The sequence below is a fragment of the Echinops telfairi genome, unplaced genomic scaffold, assembly GCF_000313985.2.
Source record: "Echinops telfairi isolate 266 unplaced genomic scaffold, ASM31398v2 ScPeMD7_7468;HRSCAF=8506_1, whole genome shotgun sequence".
Taxonomy (NCBI): domain Eukaryota; kingdom Metazoa; phylum Chordata; class Mammalia; order Afrosoricida; family Tenrecidae; genus Echinops; species Echinops telfairi.
Window position 1 is genome coordinate 7,769,769 of NW_022111370.1, and position 10,571 is coordinate 7,780,339.

General features: G+C 40.3%; 1 protein-coding gene across 1 annotated transcript in view; it reads right to left on the reverse strand.

The window, feature by feature from the left end:
- Positions 1 to 1,245: 1,245 nt before the first annotated feature.
- Positions 1,246 to 10,571, reverse strand: part of LOC101649299 (ADP-ribosyl cyclase/cyclic ADP-ribose hydrolase 2-like) — a 42,258-nt gene continuing 32,932 nt past the window's right edge. The window contains exons 8-10 of the mRNA XM_045284389.1: positions 6,431 to 6,485; positions 6,232 to 6,291; positions 1,246 to 1,690 (exon numbers count right to left, since the gene is read on the reverse strand). Coding sequence (XP_045140324.1) covers positions 1,585 to 1,690; positions 6,232 to 6,291; positions 6,431 to 6,485 — 221 coding nt within the window. The 3' untranslated portion in view covers positions 1,246 to 1,584. The remainder of the gene's footprint in view (positions 1,691 to 6,231; positions 6,292 to 6,430; positions 6,486 to 10,571) is intronic.

The window sequence follows — 10,571 nt, forward strand, 5'->3', positions numbered from 1 at the left end:
AGAGCAAAAAATCTTATCATAGTGAATGAGTGGGGGAGTGTGGGGTGGAGATCCAAAGCCCATTTGTAGGCCACAGAACATCCCCTTACAGAAGGGTATCGGGGAGGAGACGAGTCAGTCAGGATGCAATGTAGCAACGATGAAAAATACAACTTTCCTCTAGTTCCTAAATGCTTCCAGTCCCTGGAGAAGAGCATCATGCTGGTAAAGTGGAAGGGCTGTGAAAAAGAGGAAGGCCCTCTATGAAATGGTTTGACACGTTGGCTACAACAATGGGTTCAGGCACAGGAAAAATTGCAAATGGAGCAGGACCAGGCAGTATTTCCTTCTGTTGTTCACAGGGTAACTGTAGGTCAGAATCCACTCAATGGCACCTAACAATAATATGCACATGAAAATTGGACATTGAGTAAGAAAGACCAACGAAGAAGAACAGATGCAATTGAATTGTAGTGCTGGCAAAGAATGCTGAAAATACTATGGACTGCTAAAAGGACAAACACATCTGTCTTGGGAAAAGTATGAGTAGAGTGCTCCTTTGAGGCAAGGATGACAAGGCTTCATGTTACATCATTTGGACATTGTGTTAGTCCAGGTAGATTACAGAAACACATGCATTGATACTCATATATGTGTAAGAGATAGCTTTATATCAAAGAGTAATTGTATATTAAGAAACCATCCCAGCTCAGTCCAGATCACATCAGTAAGTCCAACATTAGGCCATAAGTCCAATATTAATCCATAACTTTCTCTTCAGACTCACATAGCCATTCACAATGATGCCAAATGCCGGAATATCAGGTCAGTGGATAAAAAGTCTTGTGGATCCAATGGCAGTGGCTGCCTCTCCAGAGTTCAAGCTGCCATCAGCATGGCTCCAAGTTGCTTGTCAACAGTAATATGTAAGTAGAGAGAGTGTGTGTCCTGCCTCCAGGGAGGAAGAGAGGAAGTTCCCAGAATCCTCATAAGAAGGCCACACCCTCAAGGAGGCATCATCAGATTGTGATCTGATTGACAGGCTAAATTCCACCCCTATACTTATTTATCAAGTTGACAGATCCAGCCAGGAGAGATAAGCTCCTTGGAATGCTGGAGGCAGGGCCTGCACAGTCCAGCTCTGGCCTTGAGAGACAGTGGGGAACGGGATGCACAGTCCAGTAGGCCATCTTTCGGGAGAGCTTGGGGAGGCGGCTGCATGGTCTGGCCCCGGCCCAAACAAATGACACTTAACCACAACAAGAAAAAAGTATATAAGGTGCTATTTTATTCAACTTTTCTAAAGATGTTAGATTATATAGCAAGTAGTCTGGATCTCAGTGTTGATTAAGTTATGAAAAAAAGTCTTGCTTTCTTAATGACAGGGCCACTGTCATCTGTTAACTGTGACTGGACTAATCTCTTGTTCCTGAAATGCTAAGTGTATGTATCATATTAGAAAAGAATTGCAGAACATTGTTTTGCCAGCAGCATGTTCTTGTAGACAATGCAATCACTGGGCACACACAGAATGAGAATAATAGCTGTGTGCCAAGGACAGGTTGCAGGGCTGGGGCTGGTTAAGGTGGCACTGCTGAGTTTTTCTTACAGGTGAATACCTGAGACCAAAGGCAGTAAGAAGGGAATCATAAGTATGGCACCTTGTGCTTTATAATGAGATGAGATAGCTCTTTGAGTAGATGTCGCTGCCCTGCAAATTGAAAGGGAAATAGAAGAGAATCAGTATTTGGTTCTAAAGGCTACTTTCAAAAACACAGGAAGACAAGGTAGAAAAATTCAAATAGTATACAAAGTTCATAAGGTGAAAAATAAAATTCTCATAGGCAGCACATTACTACTTTAATAAAGAATCACTGTTGATAGTATGAGTGATCCTTCTAAGAATGTAATACACACACATGTTCATAGATCCTTTTGTCTAAGCACAAATGGACTCTTGTTGTTTTTTACATCTAGCATCTTATCTTGGGCATACTTCCATTTGGATACCTCATTCATGGTCCAGCTCACATGTATGTAGGTGATTGAAAATAGCATGATATGGATCAGGGACACCTTAGTCCTGAAGGTAATGTCTTTGCTCTCTCACACTTTTAAAGAGGTCTTGGATAGCAGATTTGCCCAAAGCAACGTGTCATTTGATGTCTTGACTACTACATTCATGAGTGTTGATGATGGATCCAAGTCAAATGAAATCCCTGCCCACTGCAACCTTTGCTCCATTTATCGTGATGTTGCTTTTTCGTTCTTGTGAAGCTTTCTGTTTTCTTTATGTTGGGTTGTAATCCATACTGAAGGCAAGCAAACAAGCAGGTTGTTTCATTTGCATATTACAGGTCATTAATGAACCTTCCTCCGGTCCCCTTCATATAGTCTAGCTCCAGGGTTGGCCAACTGGGACTCATGAGTCATATGTGACTCTTTCAGTACGTACATGAGACTCAGAAGTAAAAGTGATACTTTAAATGAAATTATTTAGTTAATGGTGATTTCATTTGTTTGTAAATATATATATATATATTTTTTTCAAATATATTTTTTAATTGTTGTGAGGAACAGTATTGGCTCTTCATCTCAAAATTTGCAACCTCTGCTCTAGCTTTGTGGATGATTTGCCCAGCATAGATTGAATACATATGGTGAAAGGACACAACCCTGATCCAAGCCTTTCTTGATTATATTTTTTAACTTTTTGTTGTGAATTGGATGAAGGTTTATAGAGCAGAGGCTCTGCTTTACAATCAATAATTCATACACATTTTTTCCTCTCACTGATTGCAACCTCTTAGATGTAACGTCACTTATCCCTGTGTTTCCTCTTCCCTGTCCTCCTTTCTTAACTCTTCTAAACATTGTCCTTGGATAGATGCTGCCCTTTTGATCTTATATGGTTGATTACTCCAAGTTGTGTCTACCTCACTACTATTACTGTTCTCTTTATAAACCTATTGCTTGGCTAAAAATTGAGCCACAGGGTTGAGTTTAGTCCCCAACCTTTGTAGTTCCTTGTCCTGTTTGAACTTCTGCCTCCAAGTCTCTGTACAGGTTCTGCATGAGCACAATTAAGTCGTTTGGAATTCCCATTCTTGGCAATGCTATTTATACTTTGTTATGATCCATGTAGTCAAAGGCCTTTGCATGGTCAATAAAACATACGTAAATGTCTTCGTGGTATTCTCTACTTTTAGTCAAGATCCAACATCAGTAATGATCCCCCTCATACTATATCCTCTTTTTTACCTGGCTTGAATTTCTGGAAACTCCCTTTTGATGTGTTGTTGCAACCATTATTGAATTATCTTCAGCAAAAATTCACTTATGTATGATATTAATGGTATTATTTAATAATTTCTGCATTCTGTAAGATCACCTCTCTTTGTAATGGACTTAAATATGAACCTCTTCCAGGGAGTTGACCAGAAAGTGGGTTTCCAAATTTCTTCACATAGATGAGTGAGTGTTACCAATATTGCATCCATTGGTTGAAACTTCTCAATTTGTATCCTATCAATCCCTGGAGCCTTGTTTGTAGCTAATGTCTTCAGTGCAGCTTGTACTTCTTTCTTTAATATACTCAGATCTCAAAAATATGCTATCTCCTGAAATGGTTGATCTTCAACAAATTATTTTGGGTACAGTGGTTGTATTCCTTCTTTTGACTTCCAGCATCATCCAGTATCTTGCCCATTGAATCCCTCAATATTATAACTCAAAGTTTGGCTTTTTTTCTTCAGCTCTCCCAGCTTGAGAAATGCTACGTGTGTTCTTCTGCAAGTCTTCACATCTTTCTTATAATACTTTGTCTTCTAAGCCTGCCCTTTGAAATTTGCTATTCAGCGCTTCTATCTCATTATCTCTTTCACCTGTTGTACCTGATTATTCCAAGTCCAAGCGAAAATTCCAAAGTCCCTTCTGACACCCATTTTGATCTTTCTTTTCTTTTCTCAGTTTTCAATGACCTTTTACTCTCCTCATATGTTATATGCCTGTGATGACATTCCACAACTCATCTTGGTCTTTGGTCACTAACATCAGTGCAACAAGCTCATTCCTGAAATGATCTCAAGTCAGATGAACTCTAATACACTCCATGACATACTTCGGTGCTTGTAGACTTGTTTGAATTTTCCTCAGCTTCAACTTAAACTTGCATAGGATCAATTGATAGCCTGTTCCACAGTCATCCTCAGCCTTGCTCTGACTGATAATAAGGCGCTTCTCCATCCTCTCTCTCCACAAATGGAGTTTGTTTGATTCCTATGTATTCCATCTGGTGAAGACGGTGAATATAGTCACCATTTATGTTGTGGGGGAAAAGGTATTTGCAATGCATAAACCATTGGGCTTCCAAAATTCTATCATCAGATTTCTGGTGTTGTTTCGATCACCAATGCCATTTTTTCCACTTACTGATTTTTCTTTGTTTCCAACAATGAATGTGATACCATTGCTCTTTGATTTGCTTTTCCCTGCAGGGTAGACCACATAATTTTCTGATTTAAAATGGTCAATGCCAGTCCATCCCAGCTCACTAATGCCTAGGAAATTGATCTGTGAATGGTCTGGCTTATTTCTAACAACTCTCGACTTTCCTGGATTCACTTCATATGTTTCACATTATGATCACTAATAGATGTTTGCAATTGGCCTTCTCATTTTGAGTTGCTGTTTATCAACAAAAAAAAGGTACCGAAGCCTTACTCCAATAACATCAGTAAAGTCAACATCCTTTCAGGCAAGGAGTACTGGTGGTGTAGTGGTTACTAGTTGGGCTGAAATGCACAAGGTCCAGAGTTTGAGACCACAAGGTGCTCTCCAAGAAGAAGATGGGAAATTCTACTCCTGTAAAGAGTTACAGTCTCAGAAACCCATGGGGGCAGTTCTAACCTGTAACATAGGATCACCATGAGTCAGAATTGGCTCTATGGCAGTGAGTGAGTAATGGAGTGAGTGAGGAAGTGAGTGAGGGAGTAATGCTCATGGAAGTGAGTGAGTGAGTGAGTGATTGAGTGAGTGAGTGAATGAATGAGTGATGCTCTGAGGTAGCAGCACTTCCCCAGTCATATTTTAAGTCTCATCTTCTGGCACTATATCAGAGAATCTTTGGTTGTTATTTTAAGATTTTCACTGGATATTTTTCAAAGTCAGGTCCTTCTTTCTAGTCTATATTAGTCTGAAAGCTCCTCTATAACCTATCCACCACATAAGACCTCATTGACGTTTGAAACACCGATGGCACCACTTTCAGCATTGTAGCAACATGTCAGCCACCAGAGTAGGACAAACTGACAGATGAGTGGTGGGCATGAGTTTTACCAAGAGGCATTTCCCATGTCTATTTAAGGTTGACATTCTGGCTACAGGGGAAAGACTGGGATATAATCTTTCTGGAAGCAGATCAGTGTCTCTTCTGTGGCAAACAGATCACCAAGCTTCTTTCTCAAGCAGATCAATAATCTTCTCTTCTGCGACTATGGTAGGTGGATTTGAACTCCTAACCTTTAGGTTAGTGATGGGGTTAAAATATTTCTGACACCAAGGATACTTACTAACTAGGACTTATGAGATTCCTGGCTCTTTAAGTTGCCTATCCCAGGAAATGTTTGTAACCACCTTAAACCAGTAACTGTTGAGCTGTCCTGGCTTGTGGTAATCCTGTGTATAGTAGAGTAGAATTTTGTCCCTTGTATATATATTTTTTCAAAACAATGTCATTTTTAATTATATTAAGATTCATAAGGAACTGTAAACATTCCTCCTGCTGAAGGGCAACCTCTGATCCAGGGCACCATCTGCATTCAGCTCTGCTCTGCAGATGTTTGTCTAGTACAAAGCCAGGCTTAGAGAGTGTAAGAGAAGTATGTGCAGAAACGCAATCCTTATTCTGAAGCCAGGAATTTTCAGACATGAGTTAGAAATCATATTGCAATTTACCGATTAAAAGAGTTAACATTACCATTGAGTCCAATTTAATTCACAATGACCCCATGATTGACAACAGTAAAACTGTGCTCCATTGGGTTTTCAATGGCTGATTTTTCCAGAAGTTCACAGGCCTTTCTCCCAACGCATCTTTGGGTAGGATTGAGCTTCTAACCTTTTGGATAGCAGCAGAATTGTTCAAGCAGTTGCACCACCCATGGACTCCATGCAATTCACCAGAGTCCGACAAATAACTGAGAACACATTACCCTGAAAAGAAAGGGGACTTGAGTGAAGATATTGACTTACGATTTTAAGGCACAGTCCGGATGAGTGCTGTGGTCCACACATGTTAAGAGCTTCACTGGACTATATGAGGAAAAGAAATAAGACTTAGGGAATTGGATCATTTTCATGCATTGAATATTTATGGCATCCCTGCAAGGTATCTGACCTTGAAGAATATACAAACTATTTACTTTTAGAATATGTTGTACTGAGTACTTACAGTTCCTGGTGTGGCACAAGCAATTTGCCCTCCACTAAAGGTTGGCAGTTCAAATCTACCTAACACAGAAGAGAGACTTGGTGATCTGTTTCCAGAAAGATTACATCCCAGAAAACCCTATGGAACACAATTCTACTCTGACATAGGTTACGTTGCCATCACTTAACATCAACTACATGGCAATAGGTTAGATTAGATAATCTAGAAATCAGATCAGGAGTTTACCTTGTTGTTACATGCCTTTGTGTTTGTTCTGACTTATGGGGACCCTAGGGGTGACAGAACAAAAACACTGCCTGGTCTGCGTCATCCCCATAATTGTTATATTTGAACCCATTATTACGTAGATTATCTCATTTAATCATCACAACATCTCCAGTTGACAGTTGAGAAAGCCAGTTACCATATTCACTTGTTCAAGATCTCACAGGGAAAAGCTATAGATCTGAACCTGAGCTCGCAGGTTAATTCCAATGCCTGAGTTTGCAACCTCTCTCTCTCTCTCTCTCTGTGTGTGTGTGTGTGTGTGTGTGTGTCAATGTTTTAGTGATTTGGGAAGAAGTTTAGCTTGAAGCACAAGGGTAATAGCTAGTGTCCAGGCTCCAGTTAAGAAAGAGAAATTACAGGTCATAAGGGTGGGGCATAAAATAATGATGGCAACATAAGAACAAAATATGCTTGATACAATTGATGTATGGATTGTTATAAGAGCCCCCAATAAAATGACCTTTTAATAATTTTTTAAAAAGAGGTATTAGGCTGCAATCGGGGAGAGATTATGCAAAATCCCATGAGAGAAGGGGGAATGATAGTGAAGATAGTAGCCAGGCAATGGTAGACACGGGCAGGTGACTGAAGGGGCCTTCTGAGGAACTGCATATGTAGGTTGACTGTTCTCTGGTAGGCTTTGTGTCCCCTCCTTGAGTGCACCAACTTTCCTGGGCAATGTGTTGTTGTTAGCTGCAGTCAAGTTGGTTCCAACGTATAGCTAGCCTGTGTACAGCAGAACAAAACACTCCCTGTTCTGTACCATCCTCAATCATTCCAATGTTGAACCCACTATTCCAATCCATCTCTTTGAAGTTCTTCCTCTTGTTCACTGACCTTCTACTACTTACCAAGCAAGATGTCCTTCTCCAGAGGCTAGTCCCTCCTGACAACATACATAAGAAGAATTTTTCCCCCCTCTTCTTATTTTATTATGGCTTGGGGTAAGGCGCCCCTTACTAATCAAAGTAACATCCTTGCTCTTAAGCATTTTAAATAGGTCTTATCTTGTTCAGCAGTTACACCCAGTGTAATGCATTGTTTTCTTTCTTTTTAAAAAAAATAATTTATTGGGGGCTCTTACAGCTTTTATCACAATCCATACATGTATCCATTGTGTCAAGCACATTTGTACATATGTTGCCATCATGATTTTCGAAACATATTCTTTCTACTTGAACGCTTGATATCAGCTCCTCATCTCCCGCCCCTCCCCAGCCCTTCCTCTCAAAGAAGAATTCTTATCCTCCTCTCCTCTAAGGAGCATTCTGGCTGTAGTTCCTTCAAGATAGTTCTGTTCATTCTTCTGGAAGTTCATCATATATTCCATTTTTTTCACCAACAGAATAATCCAAAGGCATTGATTTCTTTTTTTGTAAAATCTGCTCTACCCATTTGTTTTTATGAGAATTGTGTGTTGTTGTATACCACAAAAGGGCATTGACTTTCACTGAGTCTACTTCAATATGGTGCTAGCCAGGAGGCAAAGGAGGCTAGTGAAATGATACCAGTTGCTGTGTGCATTCTAGATCACAACCTCCACCCATGTGTTTCCAAGGAGAACTGCACTCCATGGGGTATTCATGGCTGTGGCCTTTCAGAAGCCTGTCACCAGGCCTTTCTCCTCAGCCACTTCTGAATGGATTGGAACCATCAGTTTTTCAGAAATCCATAAGAATCTCGGGGAGAGCCTTAGAGACACAGGACAGAGAGAGTAATGCCTGGATTCTTAGGACATGGTGGTGCTCACCTACATCTTAGTAAGCAGTGGGGTGGGGAGATTGATTTGTGAAATTTTGTCACTTCCGCATTTGTTATTGTTATTGTTATCTCCTCTGTGCACTCTAAGAACAACGCTAAAACCCAAGAACCGTCATTAGGCTGAAGTTGTATTTCTAACTCTGTCACTTGCCCATGTTCATCACTTTTGGTGTCTCCTTTCTCTTTCCCAGGAGCAGTCCTCAACCCCCACCTTGTCACCCAAAAACCCTATGAACAATGAAGACATGGGGAATTGTGAGGGTCAGGTTTGGAAGAGAAGAGTCCCAAGGGCCAGCTTAGGAGACAGCGTTGCTTCTATTGTTGAGTGCTTTCCAATAGATTTTTTTACTTCAATGACCTCATGTGAGAGTGGTACTCCACCATTGGGTTCTGTTGAGTGGGTTCACACAACCAGCCCTTCAATTAGTAGACAAGTGCTTAAATGTTGCACGACCAGGGTTCCTACATCCAAAACCAATCCCATTGCTGTTAGTCAATCCTGATGCATAGTGATTCTGTAGGATTTCAAGGGGACAAATCTTTACAGGAGTGGACAGTCTCATCTTTGTTTTGTGGAGCAGCAGGTGGGTTTGGATCAATGACCTTTCAGGTAGCAGGCCAGGGTTTAACCAGCCACAGCACCAGAGTTTCTTCTAAAGCTTTGTTCATAAAAGTAGGTGAGTGCACTTAAGATAACTGCGAGGGGGATGGAGACCTTAAACTTCACCCCAACAATATACCAAAAGGTAGTTCCACAAGGGGCTCTGAAACCAGAATTCTTAGCCACAATTTCTGCTATCATGCAGCTATTTTAGAGTAAAACTTACTTTTAAAAAATTTACTCAAATCCTAGTGATGTCAATTGCCCAAAGGTGGACACAACCTAATGGCCACCAGCAAACTAATGAATGAGGGGGACAAAATATGGCCTGTAACCACAATGGAGTACTCCACACCCATAAGGAGGAATACAGTTCATATACACATGACAGCAAAGATATTCTCTGATCACATTGTGCTGGGCCAAGTGAACTAGTCACAAAAGGACTGATATTGTGTGATCTTACTCAAGTGAAAGATCCAGAATAGGCCAAGGAATAAAAACTACAGCTCACTTGTGGTCACAAAGGGTGAATGGGCAAGGGTTTAGGAAGCAGTGGGTTTCTGTTGATGGTGGTGGGGGATTTGCCCCTGAACACTGGCAACAGTGAATGGCACGGTGTGATTAATGTAACCAGAATCACTAACTTGTGCAGGTGGGAAACGTTAAGTGGCACCTGTCGTATGCACTATTCTGGCCATTGTGAAAATATCACAGGTTCAACAATCACAGGTGATTTTAATACACCTCTCTCTAAGAAAGATAGATTACAGGGAAAGAAATTTAACAAAAAACTACAGAACTAAACTCTACAATTAGGCGATTTGACCTGATAGACATTTTCAGAGCTCTCTACCCAAATGCAGAAAAAAGAATCACATTCTTCTTGAGCCCACATGGCACATACTCAAAGATAGACCACATGCTGGAGCACAAGTCAAGGTTATATAATTCAAGCACATAGAAATCACTCAGATTTTCCTCTCAGAACCCCTATGTCATAAGGCTGGAAATCAACAAAAAAACAATTAAGAAAACAAGGTCAAACAATTGGAGGATGAATAACTCTCTACTACAAAATGAGTGGGTACTGGCTCAGATCAGAGACGAAATTAGGAAGTGTTTAGGAACCAACAAGAATGAGAATATGATGCACCCAAACCTTTGAGACACAGCAAAAACAATTATCAGAGGAAGTGTGATAGCATTAAATGAACACATGATAAAAGAAGATAGACTTACAATTGATATGCTGACACAAAACCTCAAGAAATTAGAGCAGTTAACAGGACAATCCTACTAATAGCAAAAGAAAAGAAATAATAAAACTCAGGGCTGAGATTCAAAAGAGGGAAAGCAAGAAAAAGATTTTAAACATCAATGCAGCTTCTATGATGCACACCTTCCCAACACAATCACTGAAGACAAATGTGTGTATAAGCAAATGTGGTGAAAAAAGCTGATGGTGCCTAACTATCAAAAGATATAGCATCAAAAAAAATTTTTTTTTAA